The sequence below is a fragment of the Phascolarctos cinereus genome, unplaced genomic scaffold, assembly GCF_003287225.1.
Source record: "Phascolarctos cinereus isolate Bilbo 61053 unplaced genomic scaffold, phaCin_HiC Scaffold_5;HRSCAF=322, whole genome shotgun sequence".
NCBI classification, from domain to species: Eukaryota; Metazoa; Chordata; class Mammalia; order Diprotodontia; family Phascolarctidae; genus Phascolarctos; species Phascolarctos cinereus.
In genome coordinates, this window is record NW_027555958.1 from 153,457,260 (window position 1) to 153,482,295 (window position 25,036).

General features: G+C 39.5%; 1 protein-coding gene across 7 annotated transcripts in view; it reads left to right on the forward strand.

Annotated features, from left to right (window-relative positions):
• Positions 1 to 25,036, forward strand: part of SCML4 (Scm polycomb group protein like 4) — a 260,071-nt gene that overhangs the window by 115,480 nt on the left and 119,555 nt on the right. For 3 of the 7 annotated variants that reach the window (XM_078155209.1, XM_078155207.1, XM_078155208.1), the window contains exons 4-6: positions 11,896 to 11,997; positions 19,514 to 19,574; positions 20,193 to 20,393. The exons of 1 other annotated variant lie outside the window; for it this stretch is intronic. In XM_078155209.1, coding sequence (XP_078011335.1) covers positions 11,896 to 11,997; positions 19,514 to 19,574; positions 20,193 to 20,393 — 364 coding nt within the window. Of the gene's footprint in view, positions 1 to 11,864; positions 11,998 to 19,513; positions 19,575 to 20,192; positions 20,394 to 25,036 lie in introns of all 7 variants that reach the window. 3 more of the 7 variants (XM_078155210.1, XM_021008079.2, XM_021008081.2) reach the window with 2 other exon arrangements.

Below are 25,036 nucleotides of genomic sequence, written 5' to 3' on the forward strand. Positions count from 1 at the left end.
TCAAAGTCCTCTACTCCTGTAACTTGGAAGCTGCTAAATTCTCTGTGATCCTGACTATGGCTCCATAACTGAATTTTTTCCCCTGGATGCTTGCAATATAACTCCTTGTCCTAGGAGCTCTGAAATTTGACTATAATATTCCAGGGGGTTTTCATTTTGGGATCTCTTTCAGGAGTCCATCAGTAAATTCAATTTTCATTTTGCCCTCTGGATCTCAAATATTATTCCTTTATAATTTCTTGAAATATGATATCTAGGCTTTTTTTTTTCCGATCGTGGCTTTCAGGTAGTCTGGTAATTTTTAAATTATCTCCTCTTGGTCTATTTTCCAGGTCAGTTGTTTTTCTGATGAAATATTTCACATTTCCTTCTTTTTTTATTCTTTTGAATTTTTTATATTGTTTCTTGATGTCTCATGGAGCCATTAGCTTCCACTTACCCAATTCTAATTTTTAAGGATTTTCCTCAGTTAGCTTTTGTACCTCCTTTTCCACCTGGCCTATTCTTCTTTTTAAAGAGTTCTTTTCTTCAGTGAATTTTTGTGCCTCTTTCACTGTTAGGCCAATTCTGCTTTTTGAAGTGTTATTTTCTTCAGGTTTTTTTTTTGTGTATGCCTCTTTTCCAAGCTGTTAATTCTCTTTCCATAGTTTTATTGCATCACTATCATTTCTTTTCTCATTTTTTTCTCTACTACTCTTCTCTCTTTCTTTAACTCTTCCAGGTATTATTATTATTATTGGGCTTGTGTCCAATTGGCATTTTTCTTTGAGGCTTTGCTTGTAGCTGTTTTCACATTATTGACTTCTTCTGAGTTTATGTCTTGGTCTTCTCTGCCACTATAGTAAGTTTTTATGGCCAAGTTCTTTTTTTTTTGTCATTTGTTTACTTTTCCAGGATATTTTTTAACCTTTGAACTTCATGTTAAAATTGGGCTCTGCTTACTTGAAGGTGGAAAGGCACTGTCCCAAGCTTCAGGCTTTTTTGTGCTGCTGTTTTCAGAGCTAGTTCTGGTGGTTTGCAAGTTTTGGGGGCTTCCAAGGTGATATGATCCAAGCAGAGGTGTCACTGCTCCATGGTCTGTGCTCTGGTCTTTACCCAGATAGAGCCTCTGCTCTCCTGCAGCTGCATGTGCTACCACTCCTCTTGGCCCTGGAATTGTGAGCTAGTCCCCTGCTTTCCTGCAGCCACAAGTGCTAACAAGTCTTTTCTGCCTCAGAATTGTGATCAGGGCTCCTGCTGCCTTTGACAGACCACAAATGTTCAAAACTTCATATGGGCAATAGAATTGCCCATCAGAGCCAGCAAAGGGTCCCTTGTAATATCTTTCTGACCAGTTGTCCTACCCCTCACTGTCTCTGAACTGAGAGCTCTTGAAGCTGATGCTGACACTCTCATGGCTACCTCCAAGACCCCTCCACATTTTAATAGATAGTTTTTATGAGGTGTTGTAACAAAAGAAATTCACCTGGTGATTATGAGCCTCCTCAAACTTAGTGTCATCCTCAGGCAACAGATAGCCTTTCCAGCTGGCTAAGCTCAATCAGAAGTTCAAGCTTGGGCAGAGCCAAGATGGCGGAGTGAAAGCAGTGACTTGCTTGAGCTCTCCCCAAACCCCTCCAAATACTCATTAAAATGGCTCTAAACAAATTCTGAAGCAGCAGAACCCACAAAAAGAGTGAAACAAATTTCCAGCCCAAGACAACCTGGATGATTGATCAGAAAGGTATATCGCGCCAGGCTGGGAGTGCAGCGCAGTGTGGGCGCGCAGGCCACAGCAAACCTGGAGCAGGCCTCAGAGGACTGAATTGCGGGCAGCTGTGGAGGTTTCCAGACTCCTCAATCCACCAAGGCCAAAGACAACTTAGAAGGTCAGTGGGAAAAGTCTGTTTCTGTCAGTGGTCAGAGAGGAAGGCGGGGTTTCAGCTCCATTCCCCAAGAGCATGGCCCTGGGGGTGGGGGGAGCTGCTTCCCGAGCTTCCGGCCCATAGACTGAGGGGGAATCCAGTGGCTGATCAGAGAGGCACTGCAGGGATCTGTTTGCCAGTGCTGAGGCAGGAATCTCTTACTTTGCCCGTGTGTGGATCTGGGTCACGGTTCTGGGTGGCGGTGCTAGGGTGAGGAGGAGCGCTGGCATGGTGGAGCTTGGAGTGGCTGTGGAGAGGAACCCCTCCTCACAGTTACGGGACAGAAAGGAATACTTGTGGTCACAGGCCAGGAAAGGAGTAAACACCTGCCCCTTATCATACCACCTTGGAAGAACTGAAAATTTACAGGTCCCTACAAGTATCTCTGAAAACAGCTACAAACCCCTGAAGCTTGGAACAGTACACTCACCACATTGGAAGCAGACTCTTACCTTAACAAAGAGTTTAAAACTCAAGTAATTGGGATCATGAGCAAGCAGCACAAAAAGAGTCAGACTATATTATCTTACTCTGGTGAAAAAGAAGATCAAAATATACAACCAGAAGAAGACAACAAAATCAAAGCTCCTACATCCAAAGCCTCCAAGAAAAATATGAATCAGTCCCAGGCCTTGGAAGAGCTCAGAAGGGATTTTGAGAAGCAAGTAAGGGAAGTAGAGGAAAAACTGGGAAGAAAATGAGAGTGATGCAAGAAAATCATGAAAAACAAGTCAACAGCTTGCTAAAGGAGACCCAAAAAAATACTGAAGAAAATAACACCTTAAAAAAAGCCTAACCCAAATGGCAAAAGAGGTCCAAAAAGCCAATGAGGAGAAAAATGCCCTAAAAAGAAAAATTGGCCAAATGGAAAAGGAAGTCCAAAAGATTACTGAAGAAAACACTTCCTTAGGATAGAGCAATTGGAAGATAGTGACTTTATGAGAAATCAAGACACTGTAAAACAAATCCAAAAGAATGAAAAATTAGAAAACAATGTGAAATATCTCATTGGAAAAACAACTGACCTGGAAAATAGATCCAGGAGAGAGAATTTAAAAATTATTGGACTATCTGAAAGCCATGATCAAAAAAAGAGCCTAGACATCATCTTTCAAGAAATTATCAAGGAAAACTGCCCTGATATATTAGAACCAGAGGGCAAAATAGAAATTGAAAGAATCCACAGATCTCCTCCTGAAAGAGATCCCCAAAGGAAAACTCCTAGGAATATTGTAGCCAAATTCCAGAGTTCCCAGGTCAAGGAGAAAATATTACAAGCTGCCAGAAGGAAACAATTCAAGTACTGTGGAAACACAATCAGGATAACACAAGATTTAGCAGCTTCTACATTAAAGGACCGCAGGGCATGGAATATAATATTCCGGAGGGCAAAGGAGATAGGATTACAACCAAGAATCACCTACCCAGCAAAACTGAGTATAATCCTTCAGGGGAAAAAATGGTCATTCAGTGAAATAGAGGACTTTCAAGCATTCCTGATGAAAAGACCAGAGCTAAACAGAAAATTTGACTTTCAAATACAGGACTCCAGTGGAACATGAAGAGGTAAACAGGAAAGAGAAATCATAAGAGACTTATTAAGATTGAACTGTTTACATTTCTGCATGGAAAGATGATATTTGTAACTCATGAGACTTTGTCAGTATTAGGGTAGTTGAAGGAAAAAAATTGTATGTATGTGTATAGATAGATAGATAGATAGAGGGCACAGGGTGAGTTGAAGATTAAGGGGTCATATCTGGAGAATAAAATTAAGGGATGAGAGAGGATGATACTCGGAGAAGAAAGGGAGAGGTAGAATGGGGTAAATTATCTCACAAAAAAAAACAGAAAAGAAAAGTCTCTCACAGTGGAGGGGAAACAGGGGAAGGTAAGAGGGAATGAGGAATCTTATTCTCATAGGATTTGGCTTAAGGAGGGAATAACATACACATTCAATTGGGTATGGAAATCTGTCTTACCCTACAGGAAAATAGGGGGAGAAGGGGACAAGAGAGCAGGGGGATGATAGAGAGGAGGGCAGATTGGGAAAGGGGGTAATCAGAAGTAAGTGCTTCTGAGGAGGGACAGGGTCAAAAGAAAGAATAGAATAAATGGGAGGGCAGGATAGGATTAAGGGAAATAGTTAGTTTTTCACAACATGTCTACTAAGGAAGTGTTTTGCATAACTGCACATGTACAACCTATATTGAGTTGCTTGCCTTTTCAATGAGGGTGGGTAGGGAGGGAGGAAGGGAGAAAATTTGGAACTCAAAGTTTTAAAAACACATGTTTTAAAAAAAATGTTTTCACATGCAACTGGGAAATAAGGAATACAGGAAATGGGGGTACAGAAGTCTATCCTGCTCTACAGAAAAGTGGAAGGGGAAAGGGGTGAGAGAGGGGAGCCAGGAGAGATAGAGAAGGGGGCAGACCAGGGGAAGGGGTATTCAGAATGCATGCCATCTTGGGGTGGGGGGAGGGGTGAGAAATTTGGAACTCAAAAACTTGTGGAAGTGAATATTGAAAACTAAAAATAAATAAATTTATATTAAAAAAGTTTTTTAAAAAAAGAAGTTCAAGCTTACTGGCATAGCTTTTTAAAAGCCAGTGTTACCTCCATGCCACAATACATTTCAATACCATGCTGCTTGTCACCAATAAATATTTGCTTTGTTAATATCGTACCATAATGTGTTACTATTCCTGAGATGGGATAATGGTAGATTCAGTTTCTCAGCATGCTTTGTCCTAGGCAACTAGACTATTTCAAAAGAAAATTTTTTTAGTGTCACAATGCTGAGTATGTCTTCTTCGAACCAATTTAAATATTCATTGTTCATGTATTACAGCAACTGTTTTTTTTTCTTGTTGAGATTTTTTTAAATCTTTTTTTAATATAAATTTATTTATTTTTAGTTTTCAATATTCACTTCCACAAGTTTTTGAGTTCCAAATTTCTCACCCTCCCCCCACCCCAAGATGGCATGCATTCTGAATACCCCTTCCCCTGGTCTGCCTTCTCTTCTATCTCTCCCCCCTCCCTTCTCTTACCCCCTTCCCCTTCTATTTTCCTGTAGAGCAGGACAGCACAGCAACTATGTTTTGATGCTTAAAGATAGAACCCATGTCCTTGCTATCAAAAAATGAAGAAAATTAGCCACAGAGTACCCAAATATTTCCTTTAGGAAATTTGCTCAAATGTCACAAAGGTGATAAAATTTGTCAATGCTCTAGCTACTCTCAGACATGTTCTTCCATGCTGGGGGCCTGTTGAAAGGACATCACATCCCAAAATGCATGGTAAGGACTTCTAAGAATGAGCTAAGTGGCAAGAGAGATTTGCAAAGTTGTATTTGTGGGAGCTAAGAGTTAAATTGCCACCACTGAATTTTGGGCATTTTCCCCCCCATGTGTCCTTTCTATACTAAGATGAGTGTCAATGCCATGCTACTTCAGTCAATAAATATTTGATTTATTGATATGGTTTCTGCAGTGTATGTGTGTATTAATATACATATATATCACACATACAAATAAATGATACAGAATACAACTTTACCATTAAATGAAGAGGCTACTAGGTGGTACAGTGAATGGAGTGCCATTCCTGGAGTCAAGAAGACTCATCTTCCTGAGTTCAAATGTGACCTCAGACACTTCATAGCCATGTTACCCTGGGCAAGTCGCTTAACCCTGTTTGCCTCAGTTTCTTCATCTGTTAAATGAGCTGGAGAAGGAGATGGCAAACCACTCCAATATCTTTGCCAAGAAAACCCCAAATGGGGTCATGAAGAATCAGACATAACTGAAAAATGACTGAACAACAACAAATACAAGCACAATTATCCCAGTAATCCACGCTTGCCATCTTGGAGTCATCATTGACTTCTACTGCTTACTCATTCCACAATCCAATCTATTACTAAATCTTATCATTTATACATTCTTCTGTTGCCCATCATATTCTAGTTGGGCCCTTCCTCATGATTTGGGATTTCACTCCAGTTTGAGGGTTTTTTTGGTTGGTTGGTTTTCATATAATGATCAGTACTATTCTATGTATACCAATCAAACTAAATGGCTTCTTTGATTCCTATGTTGATTTGCAGTTGATTTAACAATCTTTGAAAACTTGGGGGGTCATTTTCATAAACAAGGTAACTTGGGACAAATTCATTCATTTGTGCACGGCACTCAGTTTTCCTCAAGAGGAAACAGCTTACAGAGGATCTCAGTAAACAATCGTTTGCTTTTAGATTGGTGTCTGTCTTGGGGGGGTTTACTTCACAAAGGAATCCCATCATGTGGTTCACACTCTACTTTTTCTCTCCACTCCAGTTTCAAGTGAGTGATCCTTCCTCTTCAAATCTCTAATACTGCTCCAGATTTCTTCTAATATATTATATATTTTGTAATATATAAATACAATATATACATAATTATATATGATGTACATATAATATAATTTTATATAAACATATTATAATTGGCATAGTAGTTGGGCTTTTTTTTTTGGTCTTATCTGCCTTCCAAATGGTGATTTCCTCCCTAGAATAATTATTAGGCAGCTGGGTGGCACGGTGGATAGAGTGCTGGACTTGGAGGCAGAAAGAACTGAGTTAAAATCCTTTCTCAAATACTTATCGACTTTGTGAACCTGGGCAAGATAACTAATCTCTCTCTCAGGCTCACTTTCCTAATTTATAAATCGGGATAATAAAATCATCTACCTCACAGGGTTGTTGTGAGAATGCAACGAAATAGCATATGTAATATATTTTGTAAACCTTTAAACACTATATAAATGCTAGCTACTTTTATTATTACCACTAAATTGTAAGCTCCTTGAGGGCAGGACTGTGTCTTTTACTTTTCGTCTTTATATTCTTGACTCCTAAAGCATAGCGCTCCCCTCCCTCCCAAGTGATGGAATATTAAACACATTATAGGTGTTTAATAAATGTTGTTTATTTGGGGGTTTTTTTGGTCAAATTGAGCTAAAAGTCATCAAGGAAGTACAGCACTGAAGAGCAGGTTGACATGGAACACAAAGTCCAAATTGTCCAAAAGTTAAATGTTGGGTCTCTTAATGCAAAGAAAAGATGAGCTGGCCAGAGGGTTCCGCCCTCTTTGGTTGTATTTCCAGCTGGCAGAGATGGACACTTTCTCCTTCTGTTCCATTCTCACCATGATACTATTAACAAGGCAAAGCACAGGCTCCTCTGGCAGCCATTGGCAGCAACGCCCTTTACACATATCGTGTTGGATGCATTTGATTAAGGCTTTGAATTTCAGATTGAGGTGCCAACTTCACCAGTGCCTGTACAGGATTGTTGGCTTTGAGTGTGTTCCCTAGATTGCAAATTGATTAGCTGCTGTATGTCAGGGCAAGGCATCCTGGGCAGTGAATCTTCTTCAAGTGGGTATGACTGCCAAGAAAGACTTCCCTCCTCCCCTCCTTCCTCTTCATTCCAGGCCGTTTGTTCGGCTGCAGCCTATTTGAGTTTGTCCATTAAAAACAAAGAAAAATCACCTGCCAGGAGAACAGCTTGAACAGATTGGGGCAGAAGTTGGAGCTCATCATTTTACAAGTTGGAGAGGCTTCAACTTTCGGTCCTGGGGTTTCCAAATCACATCCCTGCTCCAAGGGGAGAATCAAAGGTAACATTTTTAGCGAGAGGGCCCTCATTGCCTATCCCTCCTCATTCATTACATGGCCTCCACCAGCTGAGCAGCCTGATACATGCAGGGAGTAATTTTACTCACTGAAAGGCCATCCAAGTGGAGAGTTGGTTCACTCTCACTGAGCCTGGGTGGCACTGTGGCAGACTGAGACATTTAACAAATGAAAAAGCAGACAATGCCTAAGTCTCTACAACCAGTTCACAAAGCACTCTGGGCTTACTCATTTGTTCATGACTGCAATCTCATTTTCATTATTTTGGGAATTATTTAAAAGTACTTTATTTTTATGTCCTTTAATTTTGTTTGAATGCCCAACTCTTAGTATGATGGAAAACCTATTAATAGCAAATTCTTACTCTTAATGCTTTGAATCCTTCAAAAGCACTCTCATTAGACACGACCACATGAATAGATAGCTAGTAGTAGTAATTGTAATTCTTTAGTAAAATAAATTTTATGGCTATCTTTTGTTTTTACATCACCTACGTGATGCCTCAAGAGCCATCCTTTATAACAAAGAAGAAGAAAGAAGGGAAAAAAAACCCAATTCAGCACAATTAATCAATATACTAAAAATCTGACATTTTATCTAGAGCTTCAGGCTTATAGTATGGAGATTTCAGCAAAGAAGATGGGGAGAGGCCTTTATAGGACTGGTCATTATAATTTTACAACACTCAGTTTCTTTTGTTTTATGGATTTTTGTTCCATTTATGTTGTTGGAGTCATTGTGCATATTTTTTTCTTAGTTACTTTACTCTGCAACAATTTATATAAATCTTCTCACACTACCCTGTATTCATCATTTCTTACAGCACAGTCATTACTGCGTTGAAAAAAGTCCCCTTACCTCATGTACCACAAAGTAATGCTAATTCTTAATCATTAATCTTGTTTTCAAACATCTGAGATAGGAGGCACAGTAAAGACTGGTTTGACCTCAAGGCAGCAATATTATGTGGAGGATAAAAGATGAGCATTGAGTCTTTGAGCTTCTACAAATATTTAAGTCCAATGAGCTTTTATTAAGCACTTACTTATGTGCTAGGTTTGGAGTTACAACGACAAGAATGAAAACGTCCCTGACCTCAAAGAGTTTACATTGTATTAGATTACTAACAGAGAGTAATTTCTAACAGAAAAGATTTTCAATCCTTGTAACCTTGGTGCACAGAGCTTGCTGATAAATCATCCTGAATAACAGCCCCCTAGCACTGTAAGAATAAATTTTCTGTTCCATGTTTAAGGTTCCAAGCAAGATATGGAGGCTGGCCTCTTCTTATCACAGAACATACATATGTCATGACAAATGGCTAATCCTAGTAGCCTGGATTGCCAGAACTAGCCACAGGACAGTAAGTCTCTCCCTCTGGGAAATGGTTCCTATCTATATTTTTACAGTTGGATCATAGCTCAAGAGTGAGATGGGACCTCAGAGACCCCCTAGTTCAATCTTCTCATTTTACAGGTGAGTAAACTGAGGCGTAGGGAGGTTAAGTAAATTGCCTGGAGTGACACAGGAGTCAGAAGTGGGATTTGAACCCAGACCACCTGACTCTAAAGCCAGTGTTCTTTCGATTGTACCATGCCTCCTTTATCAGGAAAGAGATAGATAGTCACCAAAGATATGGAGAGCATGGCACTAAAGGTCCACAGTGGTCCTCTGTAATTGAGGACTTACAGATTAATCTATATGAAGCCAGGGCCATGATTGCTTTTGGTGACTGCAGGCTTTGGATGACACTATAGATTGCTCAAGCCTGATAGGACCTTGAAGATCATCTAATCAAACTTCTCATTTTACAAATGAGGAAACCAAGGGTCAGAAATGGAAGGTGACTTGTCACTTAGCAAGTGCTAGAACCGGGATGAGAACTTAGATTCTTAACTCCTACTCCATTGCTGTCTACTACTTAGGTCATCACCAATGTACTGGGAAGCCTTAGACAGGCACCTGGAATTGTGTACCTTCCTTCATTTATCCTCCAGATAAATAAGGAGATAATAAATTTGTTGAATTCAAATTACCTGGCCCAGAAGTACTATAACCTCAGGCACTGAAAGAATTGGCAGTTATGATTACCAAGCCATTGTCAGGGACCTCTGAAGTTCCACAGAGAGGAGAAAGATACTGCAGGATTGAAGAAACACAAATGTTTTCCCGATCTTCAAGAGGTCGAATAGGGTGGTACTTATAAACAATGTCAGTGATTTTCACTTTGATTCATTGAAAAATTCTAAAATGCCCTATTAAGGAGGTAGTTCATGGCTAGCCAGGAAAGGAAGCTGTGATCTCAAAGGACCAAGGTCCTTTAACCCTATTTCCTTTTTTATGGGGTGTCTAGACTGACATTTGAGGAATGCTATAGTTTCAGTTTACTGAGATTTTAGCAAAGAATTTCATCAAGTCTCTCATGCTACTGTGGAAAAGATAGTGATCTGTGGGCTAGATGATAGTTCAGTTAGGCAGACTTGGAACTGTTTGAATGACTAGAACTATGGAACTATATACCAACTTGGAAGTTCTTGAGTGGAATACCCCATGGATCTGTGCCTGGTCCTCTGTCATTTAACATTTGTTTTAAGTCAATGACTTAGATAAGGACATAGATGAAATGCTTGTCAAACTTGCAGATGACATAGAGCTGGGAAGAATGGCTAACTGGATAACAGTTAACATTTCAAAAGATCTTGACAGCCTAGAATATTGACCTTATCTTAATAAGATGACAGGGGATGCATGGGAAGGAAGGGAACATGTACCTATTATGTGCCAGGCACTGTGCTAAGCACTTTAAAAATATTCTCATTTGATCCTCACAATCACCCTGGGAGGTGGGTGCTATTGTTTTCCCCATTTTACTGAGGCAGACAGGTTAAGTGACTTACACAGCTAGTTAAGTACCTGATGGATTTGGATTCGGGGATTCCTAACTCTGGGCCCAGCGATTTCTCCACTGTGCCACCTAGCTGCCTATATATACAATGTCCTGAAAGTCTTAGTGCGGTTTTAAGCTATTAAAGTTTAAAGCTACACTAAGACTTTTGGGACACCCTTTATAATGTCATAAAACTTAGGTCTGAAAAATCAGTTTTATATGTACAAGATGGGGCAGGCATGACTAGACATCAGTTCGTCTGAAAAAGATCTGAGAGTCTGAGCAAGCTATAAGCTTAATTAATATGAGTCAATAGTGTTCTATGGCATCCAAGAAAGCTAATATAATCTTAGTCTGCTTTGAAGACAAGCATGGCTTTCAAAAATAACTACTTGGCCCTGCTCAGCCCACATCTGGAGAAATGTGTTCAGTTCTGTGCCCACATTTTAGGAAGGACAGAGGGCATCCACAGTGAGATTACCAAGTTGGTGAAGAGCCTTAAGCTTTTCCATGTGAGGGTTGGTTAAAGGGACTGAGGACGTATAATCTGGAGAATAAAAGACTTAGGGGAAACATGAATGCAGGAGGAATTAGATGAGTTCTACTTGTCCTAAATGGCAACACTAGCAGCAGCGATGGGTAGAAATTGCATAAATTTAGACTTAATGTAAGGACAAAATTTCTAATAATAAAAGCTGTCCAAAAGTACAGTGGAAGCCAAGTGGGTGCCCCCACCTTGGAAGCCTTTAACCAAAAATTGGAGGTGACAGTGAAAAGAGGGCTGAACTTGGAATGGAAAAGATCTGAATTCAAATCCTGACTCACACGCTTACTAGCTGTGTGACCCCAGGCATATCAGTTGACCTCTCCTAATGTCAGTTTCCTCATCTATAAAAATGGGGAAAATAACAACATCTGCCTCATGGAGTTCTTGTAAGGATCAAATGAGATAACGTATGTAAAGCACTTTGCAAACCTTAAAATGCCATATTCATGCTGATTATTCTTGTTTGTAGAGAGGGATCTAGCTCAGGTCAAGGCTGGACTAGTTGGCTGCTTTCTGACTCAGATTCTATGATCCCGTATGATGTACACAAAAGCTGACCATGCCTATCATAGTCTGGATCCTTGCTGTGGTCTTGGGCCCTACAGATCCCATTGGGTTATCTTATCCCTGTTGATACAAAATCCCGCTTCACACACAGGTCTACCCCTGCCCTCAGGACGCATCCGGCAAAGACCCTCTGCGGTCCTTCACACACCGTGGAGGGGAGAGGAAAGGAAAGAAGGGGGATACACTAGAATTTGCTAACTAAAGACAGGGAAGTATTCAGGGAGACAAGGAAAAGATGCCCTCTAGGTTTTCATTCACCAAATTGGTTATATCTTGCAGCTGAAGTCTCGTGTTCTAATGACTCCTTTAGCAATCTCTCCTCCGAGGAGCACACCGGAGCCAGATGTCAGCTCCATCCCCCAGGATGCAGCCACCATACCCAGCTCCGCAGCAGCAGCTCAGGGGCTCACAGGTACGTCCGCTGAACTTAACACAAACGCGTGCGTTGGAGGGCAGGGAGGTAGTTAATTGACTAACGACTGTTTGCTCCACGAGCATCTTTGGAGATCTATGTGACTGATGAGTTAGTTATCTCTGTCAGCCAAGTGAAATCTATAACGACCAGAAAGGTCGAGCTCTGATGTCTTGTTGCGGTTTGGAACATTCTGTTTTGAATTTTCAGTGGACAAGATGGCCCAGCTTAACGCATTAATGGGGGAAGGGAGGTAGGCAGGAGCATGGAAAGAAAGCCCTGTTTTGCTTCTTTGCCGTCAGACTTGTGTTGACCCAATACTAAGAAGGTTCATCATTAAAACATCAATGTCATCTTATGTACATTCATATTTTTAATTTCCTAGTATTGTTTCTTTTTACAAACCCATCTCCCTGCCACCAGTCCTGAAGTTGGAGGTACTCTAAACAGGATAGATTTCACATGAAAACAAGTTTTATAAAAAGAGGTCAAACATAAATATGAAGTGACCCAATTCAGTCAGTCACTCATTCATTTGTGCATGAATGCATGCATCTATTAAACGTCTTCTATGTGTTAGATGTTAGGGAGAGGCAAGGTTGAAAAAAATGAATGGTAACAGGGCTTGGGAAACTACATGGTGTACTGGAAAGAACTCTCCTTTTGGAGTCATAGGACTAGGTTCAAATCTTGCCTTTGATTCTTTCTACCAGTATGACCTTAGCCAAGTCACTTAACCTGAATTTTCATATGTGCAAAATGAGGGATTTAGACCAAATGGCCTCTGAGGTCCTTTCTGGCTTTTAATCTATTATTATCTCATGAACCTATAAAGTAATATTATCTAAGAACACCCTACTCCCAAATATCTCCCCCATTAATGCTGAAAATTCTATTAGCAGGAATTATTTTGTATTAATCTTTTAAAACCTGAAAACAGGCTTAGTAATGCATAAATACACATTCCTAAGACCTTAGTGTTTCTTCCCTTTTGTAAACAAAAATTATTGATGCCTTTTGTATTAATATCACAGTCATTTCCAGATATACTACTTTGTCCTCCTCCTCACCCAAACCCCAGAATTATACTTCCTGTGAAACAAAGATAGTGAAGCAAATCCTACTGACACAGTGAACACTTCTGACTGTGTATGTAGCATTCTGTACCTGTAATGTCCCACTTTTTTGCCTTGAGAGAAGGAAGATGCTTTCTCATTTCTTCTCTAGTGATAAGACTGATCATTTAAAACTGCATATAGCTATATAATTGGCCATTATAATTATCAGATTAGGCTTAATTTTAGTGTTATTTTAATTTACATTATTGTAGCTACTGGGTATATTGTTCCCTTGTTTCTGATTACTTCACTCTGAAGTTAATATGTATCTTCCCATGTTTCTCTAAATTACTCATATTCATCATTTCTTACAGTTCAATAATTTTCCATCACATTTATGTTTGTTTAAGCCACTCTTTAATTAATAGACATCTATTTTATTTCCAATTCTTTGCTATTACAGAAAGTGGCGCTATGAATATTTTGTTGTTGGGGTATCTGCTCAATAGCAGGAACTTTGGGTCAAAGTGGATGAACAATCTGGCCATTTTCCTCAATTCCAAACTGTTGTCCAAATCACAGCTTCACTAACAGTGTATTAGCTTGTCTATCTTCAACATATGTCATTTACAGTTTGATGAATGTGAGGTAAACTATCAAAGTTGATTTAATTTGCATTTCTTTACTAGTGATTTGGATCACTCTTTCATAGTTTGCAAAAACCTGTTCGTATGTTTTGACTACTTATCTATTGGTTCTTGACTTTACATATTTGTGTTAATTCCTTATATATCTTGGAGACCAGAGTTTTATGAATAACATTTTATACAAAGCTGTATTGGTTTTATTTGTGCAAAAGCTTTTTAACTTTTGTTAGTCAAAATTGTTTATCTTCCCTTTTAAGAGAACCTCTATACTTCCTTTGAATAATAATTATTCTGCTTGTCATAGTTGTGAAAAGTATGTTCTCTTTAAGAAAAAAAGAAAGGCAGACAGAAAGAATAAGGTTGTGACTGTCTATACAGAACGTCCCCCCCAAAAAAGTCTTAGTGCATTTTAAACTTTAAGAACTGCAGAAGTCTAAAGACTACATACAAAAAAAACACCTTCAAAAGTTGTTTCAATTTTTAGGTATTAATGTTTCTTATTCAAATTCACCATAACCACTATTTTGTGCCATATGTTGCGCTAATTAATTTTTGAACTTTGTAAAAACTTTCTTCAGTTGCTGTTCAGTGACTGAAACAATTGCATCAGTAGCCTAAACTTTAAGATTATCGAAAGAAAGATATTTTGATGCACAGTTTTGACGTGACCCCACAAAAGAAGTCTAATGCATGTAAATCAGGTGACTGAGGTGGTCAAGCAAGGGAACGTTCTCTACCAATTCGCTGGTCTGAGAAGGTGTCTGCCAGAAAACAAAATTAAAATTAAAAATATATTGTTCACAATTTACAAAATCAAATAAGCATCAAAGAAATATAGCTAATTGAGGAATACTCTTTATTTAGGTCACTTAAACACTTGGAAGTTAATTTAATGGCACATGGTGCTAGATGCTGTACTAAACCAATTTTCTGCCAAGCTGTTTTTCAGTTTCCCCAGCAGTTTTTATGGGATAGAGAGTCCTTTCATCAGTAGCTTGGTGTAAACTTCTCAGATTGTTCTCTTCAAAACAGGAGTATTTGTTGGAAACAATAATTCCTGTGAGGGTTAGATAAAAGGAGAGAAAAACAGCAAAGGAAAAAAGAGCATGGAAACAGAAGGCTTGTAGCCATTATGACATCTTATCAACTTCACATTTTTTGCTTACAGGTGGCCCTTCAGAGATGGAAGTTTACAAAACAATATGTAAGACAGATTTATTCTATGGCCTTAGAGAAAAGTAATGGTACATAATGGTCATTGAGTCAACTTTGGAATCAAGTGGATCTGGAGTCAGTTCCTGTGTCTAGGATTCATACTAGATGCATGATCATAGGCAAGATATTTAATCCCAAAGTGCCCCAGGCACCTGAGACAAGGAGGCAGCATGATACAGTGGAAAGAGTTTAGCTTCTGGAGACATAGGACCTGGGTTCAAATCCTGCCTCAGGTGTTTACTACCCTCCTGAAATGTAGGGATTTGATTAGATTGTCTCTGAGATTCTTCCAACTTGAAATCTGTGATTCTGTAAACTCTAAGTTAGAAAGAAGTTGTTGCTATTGGACAATTTCAGGTCTTTTTCTGATTTTTTTTTTTTGCCAATCTTCTCAAAGATAAGGAAATATCAGGTAATTTATGTGATCAATCCCATTCTTTTGTTTAATAACTTTTTTTTTCAACTAAAAAGAATGTTGTCTCCTTCCCACCTCCCACTAGGCAAAAAAATAAAATCTTTGAACCAAATATGAATGGTCTAGCAGAACCAATTCTGATATTGTCCCTGTCTAAAAGTACATGTCTTATTTTGCATCTTTAGGAGGTAGGGAGCATTCTTTATTATTGGTCTCTTGGAATCCTTGTTTGATCATTGTATTGATTAGAGTTCTTAAGTCTTTCAAAGTTGATCATTTTTGGAATTTTGTTACAGTATAGATTGTTTCAGTTTTGCTCACTTCAGTCTTCATTAATTCATCATACATATTAACTATATTCTTCATAAGCCACTGAAAACTGGTGGGTGCTCCTAGGTTCCTTGAGGCATATGCTCAAACCTGCCAGAAACCTTCTAGGTACAGAGATGGCTTTCATTTTCTTGTCTTCTACCATGGGAGTCTGACAGTACTTGCTGCACAAGGCTAGCAGTGAATAATAATAACTGGTATTTTATAGCTCTTTAAGGTTTGTAAAGCACTATACAAATATTATCTTTTTTGATCCTCACAACAACCCTGGGAGTTTTATGGCTTATGGCTTATGGATTTTATGGATGAGTAAACTGTTTAAAACAGACAGTTAATTGCTCAGGATCACATAGCTAGTAAGTGTTTGAAGCTAGGTTTGAACTCAGGTCTTCCTGACTCTAAGTTGGCAATGTATCTACCTCATCACCATTTTTCTTAAGAAGATATCTAAAGCTATGTTCTGTTGCTGAGTCAACCTCTGGCTCTTTCTAGTGGTTACAGACAGATAAGCCTTCACTTGAGATAGGTCACTGGCTCAATAGATAGTGCACTGGGCCTGGAGTCAGGAAGACCTGAGTTCAAATACAGCCTCAGCCACTTACTAGCTACATTACCCTGGGCAAGCCACTTCACATCTGTTTCCCTTAATGCTCCAGAGAAGGAAATGGCAAACCATCCCAGCATCTTTGCCAAGAAAACTTGAAATGGAGTCAGAAAGAGTCAGATACAACTAAACAACAATTTTTTTAAACACAGGGCATCTATGTAGTACAATGAATAGAGTGCCAGGCTTGGAGTCAGGAAGACTCATCTTCCTGAATTCAAATCTGACCTCAGACACTTACTAGCTGTGTGACCCTGGTCAAGTCACTTGATCCTGTTTGCCTCAGTTTCCTCACCTGTAAAATGAGCTAGGGAAGGAAATGGTAAAACACTTAAGTATCTTTGCCAAGAAAACCCCAAATGGAGTCACAAAGAGTCAGTTGTGACTGAAAATGACTGAAAAACAATTTTTGCTACAATGCTACTTTAAAAAAATAGAATAGCAATGTAGTGTAGACCATAACGAAAAGAAGTGGGGTTGTGTAATAGATATAATAATGGACTTTTAGTTCAAAAGACATGGGTTCAAATCCCACATCAGATATTTACTAGCTGTGTGACTCCTCACAAATCACTTAACTTCTCTGGGTCTCAGCTTCCTTATCTGTAAAATTAGAATTTTGGACCTGATGGTCTCTGAGGTCTATTTCAGCTCAAAATATTTAATTCTAGAAACTTTAACTAGTAATTTTTGTACTGGGGTAGCATATACTGCATCTAGGGTAAGTAGCACAAAATCATGCCTGCAAGCTAAGAAATCATGCTCCCTTTGGGTGGGGACCATGAAGAAATAGACTATATGGTAGCTCACTGTTTTAGTTAATTCTTTTTTCTAATATGTTGCAAAATTCTTCAGTTTCTTCAGCACCCTATAAATCCACACCCTGGAGCAAAACTTCATCTACCCTCCCCTAGTTGTGCCACCCTAGGAGAATTATAATTCTCTCTAGATGCTTACACTCTAGGGTGTGTACAGGACCACCTCTCCCTGTCATTCTCCCTCTTCTCTCTCTTTTCCTTCTCCCTTCCTACTTCTTGAACTTGTTGTCCCTATACTGTGTTCAAAGAATTATGTGAGGTCCCTTTCAAAGAACCAGTTCCCATTCTTGACTTTCATTTCAGCAGTATCCTCTACTGGTAAACTGTCTGTAATGAATAGATTGACTAGAGTGCTTTCTGTCTAAACTTTTTTTTTTTACAGTATTGTTGGCAGGAGTCCAATCATGGAATTCTTACTACCTTTATCCCACCCACTGCCCATCCTCTGCTGTGGGGCTGTTATAAGCTCAGATGCTAATTTCAAGAACAGAATCTTTCATCTGGTCCTGATTTCAGTCCCCTCTTTCAAGCTCAAAGATGCTTCAAGGGTCTCCATTTAACTCAAAATCAGTACAGGTGGCTTCTGCCTTGGTTAAGGTGAAGTGCTCTGCCTAGTCACAGGAAACTTCTGTCTCTCAGCCTCTGGGTGCATTTCTTTATTAGAGCATCTGCTGGATGGTAAGTTAAGGGAATGGAGAATGAAGTGAACACATGCCCATCGGGTTCTGTAGAGAAGGTTCACTCTTAATTTTAAAAATAATATCTCTTTTCTTTGGAGATGTGGGTAACCATGGGTACAGAATGTTGAATACTCTGTCAGACAAAATTGCTGTGTTGGTTAGTTTTACTTGACTTTTTCTTTGTCACAAGGGAAGATTTATTGGCGGGGAAGGTGGGGAATGCTGTATCTGGAAATGACTGTGATATAAAAGCAAAAGACATCAATAACACTTTAATTTTTAAAAATAAGAGGAATACATCCAGTTTGAGACAGCTGTTGCCAATGCTAGAGCTTCAGTAAAGGAAAAGCTAGTGAGGCTCTTATCTCAGGCTCACCAAGGTGAAGGGTACAGAAAAATATATAAAATATGCATCCATTATCCCAAGCATGCCATGTTATAGTGAGGGGCAGGATGATATAATTTTATATTCTTCCTTGGCACATAATCAGATAGTTTCAGTGCTGACTCCTAGAATCCCTGAATGGAAGAGGTTCTAATTCTTGTTCCTCCACACGCTGCATTGAACACTGAAGTGATTTATCCCCCAGACGTTCATTGAACATAGGCTGAGTACAAAGGCTCTGTCCTAGGTGATGAATGGGGAGGGGTGGAAGGAGAAAAGAGAAGCATAGTCATCTGTTCTCTCCAAGTCTTTAATAGTGTCTACCTTCTAATTAGGTAGGTAGGTAGATAGATAGATAGATAGATAGATAGATAGATAGATAAATAGACAGATAGATATTGGAAAATTAGGCAGAATGGTACAATGGTTAGAATACTGTTTTGAAGCCAGGAAGACCTGAGCTTAAATCTTGCCTTTGACACTTACTGGTTGTGTGACCATGGGCAAACCAATTAACCTTTTTAGGCCTCAAGCAATATCTGAGGACTTAATAGTCACAGAACAGTTGTTGATCCATTAATTGATAGAGAGAATTTCCGTACTGGTAACTCCTCATTATCATATTAAGCAGATCACAGATCATCAGATCCTTCATGTATTTGTGTGGTTGGACATTGTTATTTGTTCCTTCCAGAGGAGCAAATACTTCTTGAAAATCTCCTCAAAAAGACAATCCTTCCCACCATCACCATCACCCTATCCCTACTACATTCCTCCCTGCTAACTCACTATTTCCTTCTCCCCATAAGGCAAATAATACCATTTTACTTCAGACATATTTCTTAAAGATTACCTGCCAAATCTATCAGTTATATGTACAGGGCTAGCATGACCTCAATGATGTTATCATCCCCTAGAAGTTAGCACAGTCTGGCATATAGCAGATGTTTAATAAATGCTTATCGAGTGGAAGGTGAATGAATTTCAGTTCCTGGGGCAAAACTTTGCTCCATTGTCTTTTTCTAGCCCATGATTCCAAGAAACTCTGCCCCCCACCCCAGTCGTTACAAATAGTACAGCAGGGATTGCTTGGGCAGTAGTTATACCTCAATGGCAAACAGGGTATAGTGAATAAACTTTGTACGGTATGTCAGAATAAAATCCAAATCCAGGTTCTGGTGTATGGCCCACTGATTAATTTTCTTTTTTGTTTCCTGGGGAAGATGGAAAAACTATACCTTATATGCCCGATCTAATAAGGATTTATTAAGTTCCAACTGTGTGCCAGGTATTGAGGACACAAAGTCAAAAACGAAAAATGGCCCTGCCCCCAAATGGCTTTTATTCTCCTAAATCCTTTTCAGGATTGTGGCTGTCATCCTCCTGAAGTCCCCCCTCAGTTACATAGAGGACCAGGAAGAGCAAGTGAGCATACCTTTCCTTTGAATTTATGAGTGAATAGTATTTTTACTAGACAGGTCTCTGTGGATATTTGTTTGTGACAATATTTGTGGGACATTTAGAGGTGACCTCAAAATCTCTTTTTAAGAAATAAAAAGTCATCAAAAAGGAGCCACTTTACTTTTGGCCGGGGAGAAGGGGAGGAGAGGAAAGAAGGAAACGTGTATCTATTTGCACACACAGTAGGAAAAACCACCAAAACCTTTTAAATATTAGAGGCTTAGGACCATCATCACTAGTGAATTAATAAGCAGGGTCAGGTTGTTGGATTCCAGTATGGTCCCAGCCACTGAACTCTGTGATGTAAAGCCCCTGAGGCTAAAGTTTCAGCTTTGTGGAACGGTTGACAACAATATCAGTTATACTTATCCCTCTATCATTCTACTTGGGAAGTTAATGTTGGGGGGCTTGCCCTAGTGCTTTGCAGGGCTTGACACTTTTGCTCGTTCAAGAAAATTCCCCATTCCAGAATTGTCAATGATACTTCCAAAGCCAAGAGAGAAGATTTGGAGAGACCCTCAACATGAGCCGATCCCCAGTGTTCCATAATAAGCACTTGGTGGTGGGTGTTTGTCTCTGCAGTTTGCATTTATGTCAACAAACAAGCCAACTTGGGGCCATACCTGGAGAGGAAGAAGGTACAACAGCTCCCGGAGCACTTTGGGCCTGAGAGGCCCTCAGCAGTCTTGCAGCAAGCGGTTCAGGCATTCATTGATTGTGCACTCCAGCAAAAGACAGTCTTCTCCCTGGTCAAGCAGGGATATGGTGGTGAGATGATGTCTGGTAAGGCTCTGGAGGATGATTGAGTGTTGGGAGGCTAACAAGTAGAACTTGCCAAGAGGGTTCAATTGGAAAATCGGGGTCAGAGCTTAGTGGGTGATGGTTTAGGACCACAGCCTGTCCAAAGGTTCTGAAATCCTGAGCGATTCTTGCCTCCATCAAAATAGGAGGGAAGCCCCATAGCTTGAAGACAGCTGGTTGCCTAAGGTCAACTCTCAGCTATACAGAGATTGTCTGAACTCTAAACTGAGACTTTGAAAGTCCATATTCCAGTCCCAGCTCTGGCACTCTTTCACTTAAATTCTCTGAGCCTCAATTTTCTCATCTATAAAATGAGAGGATCGGATAAATAATCATTGCTACCATTTACATAGCACTTTCATGTTTGCAAAGTGCTATACAGGCATGATCTAATTTGATTTTTCTAATCTCTGAGGTCCCTTCCGCATCTAAAATTGTGTGAGCTTCTCTCCTTTTCGGGTTATTTTCTGCCACCTAAGTCTGCTTTTCACCACCCATCTCCCATCTTGTCCATCTGTTCCTTCCTGGCTGACCAATAGCAGGGCAAGGGAGAAAGAGCTTCTTGACCCAACGAGAATGTTCATCTCTTTAACTGAATTTTTGTCTCTGACTAGGGTTTCAAGCGAAATATATTGAATTATATTAACTGTTGGATTATCTGGTTTTTTTGCATACCTCTTGTGCTATTCTTGCCACATAAACTCATCCCCAACTTCCTCTACCCCTATGCCATTAATACAGTTGACCTTGAACTGAATGTACTTTGTGGAAATATTTTTTTCTCTAGCATCTCTATATCTTCCTTCCCTTCACAGGCTTAGAATGAAAGTTTATGAAAGAAACCCAGATGTAGACTTCCCTCCATAAACTCAATCCCTCAAAAGGTTACACTGTGTTCTCAATTTTCTGTTACATTCAATAACATCCACCTCCTTAAGTGCTTGCATGACTGCAGAGGGAAATAAACTTGCAGGCCCAATTGCTATGATGTGTATTAGCACCTAGCTTGGGGCATGGAATGTAGTAGGTGCCAAATAAATGCTTGTTGAGTTGAATTGATCATAAGGTTGTAGCTCTAGAGTCACAAGGAACCTCAGAGGCCATGTAGTCCAAAATCTTCATTTTACAGATGAGGAGACTGAGGTCCTAGGAAGTTTAGTGACTCGCTCAACGTGATGCAGGTATTTGGCATCAGCAATGGGGTTGGAACTCAGTTCCTTGGCTTCTAGTGCCAGTTCTCTATTGAATGAAGTAAATTGTATCATATTATCTTTGGACATGTAACAGCATCACAGCCATCAATTAGATCAGTTTATACGTCTTTCTTTATGGCAGCAAGAATTATGGAAAACAGTGACTTCCTATGATATTTTGTCCCCTCTGGGCAGGATGGTGGCTCTGCTTGCTGATGGATGCTGAATTCAGACTTTGGCACGGTTCCACATCCATGATTCCAATCTGTAAACATTCTGCAGACATTATTTATTTATTTACTTAGATTTAAATTTTTTATTTTTCCACTTACTAGTATTCTTCCCAATTACATGTAAAGATAGTTTTCAACATTCATTTTTATAAGATTTTGAATTCCAAATTTTTCCCTGCCTCTTTCCCCTCCCCCTTCCCCAAGATGGCAAGCAATCTGCTATAGGTTGTACATGTACAATCATATTAAACGTATTTCTGCATTAGTCATGTTGTGAAAGAAGAATCAGAACAAAAAGGGAAAAACCACAAGAAAGAAAAAACAAAAAATAAAAAAGTGAAAATAGTATGCTTCAATCTGCATTCAGACTCCATAGCTTTTTTTCTGGCATTTTCGTTCATGAGTCTTTTGGAATTGTCTAAGATCATTGTATTGCTGAGAAGAGTTAAGTCTATCAAAGTTGATCATCACACCATGTTGCTGTTACTGTGTACAGTGTTCTCCTGGTTCTGCTCACTTCACTCAGCATCAGTTCATGGAAGTCTTTCCAGATTTTTCTGAAATGAGGACTTATGTTTAAAAGAGATAATTATGAAGGGCATTACCAGAGATTAGAGGAAGAGGAAAATGGAAATTTAGGGTAGAGAACATCTGCTTTCATTCATTACATAAAAAGCATCTTCTGCAAGAGTGATTAGTAGGTATTGAACGCAGAGGTCAGGCCTTCACCTAATGCCCTGAGGCACAGAAGCCTTCATGTTTTCTTTTCTAAATGGCAGTGACCCAGACACAGTCTCACAGTAGGTTTCATAGAATCATAGATGTAGAACTGGAAAGGACCTCTGAGTTATCTAGTCCAACCATCTCATTTTATAGGTGAGAAACCAAGGTCCATGGAGTTAAGTGATTTGCTCAAGGTCACTCAGGTAGCAAGCATCAGAGATGTTATTTGAAAATAGATCCTCAGACTTTAGAGCCAATATTCCTTCTATTGTACCATGTTCAAACCCTTAAATAAAGCCAATGCAGACTAAATTTCAGCTGAACATTGTGCTGAGGGATTGTAGAACCAACATCACTGACCCCATTTTCTTCCTTTGTTACCCATATTCCTATCGTGACCTCAAGGAGGTCAAATTTATGGGTAGTATATTTAGTGTCTGGCACAAAAGAGGCCAAGCTTCCCTTCCATGAGGGAAATATGTTTCTACTGAACATTTTGTTCTTGAAATTTCTTAGCATTTTAAATCATATACTACCACTACATGTTAGAGTGAGATAGCAAGTGGTTATATCATGCTTACAGAGGAGATATAAGACAAAATAATTTATTTGAAGGTCACTCAAACAGGATGTCCATGGACTCAGGACTCTCAGGAATCTGGGAGTTAGTTCACTAGACCATATTGCCTGCTGGAGGCATAGTTTTAATGTCCACCTTAATTCCATGCTCTTTTCTGAGAGGTGAAATGAGCTTCCTATCCTCTCCTTTTGCGCCTCCATGAACATCCTGGTTCATGTTCCAACCTGCTTAATTAAATGAGCTGCTGGACAGAATGGAAGCATCACAATTGCTGGGTCCTGAGAAAAAGCATAAAACACTGAGGCCACATCCCATGGAGGATGAGTTGACCTCTCATATTCTCTCCTTTTCTCAAAGCAGTAAACACACATGTGTTCATACGAATGGGAATAATAGGGTCCCATGAGCAGACTGGAAGATTGTCCCTTAATAAGGGTCATATAGGATCATGCATTTAGAGTGACAAGGCCCACAGAGATCATCTAGTTGAACCCCTTCATTTTACTGATGAAAAAATAGAGGTACAGAGTGTGATTTGCCCAAAGTCACAAGTTGGTGGTGGTGATGGTGGTGGTGGTGGTGGTGGTGATGGTGGTAGTAGTAGTAGTAGTAGTAGTAGTAGTAGTAGTAGTAGTAGTAGTAGTAGTGGTAGTAGTAGTAGTGGTGGTGGTGGTGGTGGTAGTAGTAGTTGTAGCTGTAGTTATAGTAGTAGTAATAGTAGTAACTAGCATTCATATAACACTTTCATATTTGCAAAGTACCTTACATATGCTATCTCATTGGACACTTACAACAATCCTGTGAGGTAGGTGCTATTATTATCCCCATTTACAGATGAGGAAAATGAGGCCAATAGAGGTTAAGTGACTTGCCCAAGGTCACACAGCTAGTAAGTGTCTGGGCAGGGTTCATACTTAAGTATTCCTGATTCCAAGTATGACATTTATAAAGTTTGAGAGATACAGTTTCTGGGTAATTTAATCATTTTATTACTAAAGCTAGAATGTTTATTATTAAAAGGATGGTCATCTCTCTTTAGACCAAAGACCCCTCATGGTGGTGGACTCACAGTTTATATGCCATTCAAAGAGCAGGTGTTCCTGAGGGTGGCAATCAATTCTGACTGGTTAATGAGTCAGTGAGAATGAATATTACAATGAGAGGCTAGGCTATTACAATGAAGGTCTTGGGATACATAACTTGCATCACCCAAATCTTGGTCAAAGAGACATCAATTTCCATTATCACTTGCCTGACAAAAGGGAGAATCAATATTTTCCCCGACTGTTTGAGTAATTACAATGAGCAGGAATCCAACCATTAGCCTAAACTTAGAATTTCTTTTCTTGTCTGATTAGATCTTGGCCTGGGTAAGTCTCTGAGAAAGTTTTTCCATGCTGATTTCTGGATGAGGAAGTAGGAAAGGGGTAAAATCTGGGTTCTGATTCAATAATTAGTTATTAATACAAGAGAGAAATAACCATTTCTTTCACAAGACCAGTACTCTATCTACAATGTCACCTAGCTGTACTAAGTAGCAGAGCCATTCATGATTTGAAACCATATCCTTTGACTCAAAATCTCAGTTCTTTCCAGTATGCCACATTGCTTCTACCAAGGTTACTACAGTAGTAGCTTACTACTCAGACCTTCAGGGTTCAAGGTCACCCTCAAGTTCTTATAATGTACTCTGAGTTCTAAAATTGAATGGGGTCCCACTGACTTACCCCCTGGCCTTGCTTCTCATTCCTAAAGTACCTCAGTGCACCAACCGGCCAACTTCAGGCTCCCTTCCCTGATTCTCTGCGGCTTGGGGGCAGAATTCTTAGCAGGCACAGAAAGACTTCAAAATGGAATAGTGTCTACAGTGGACTTCTAGGCCTGTTGATGCTTAAA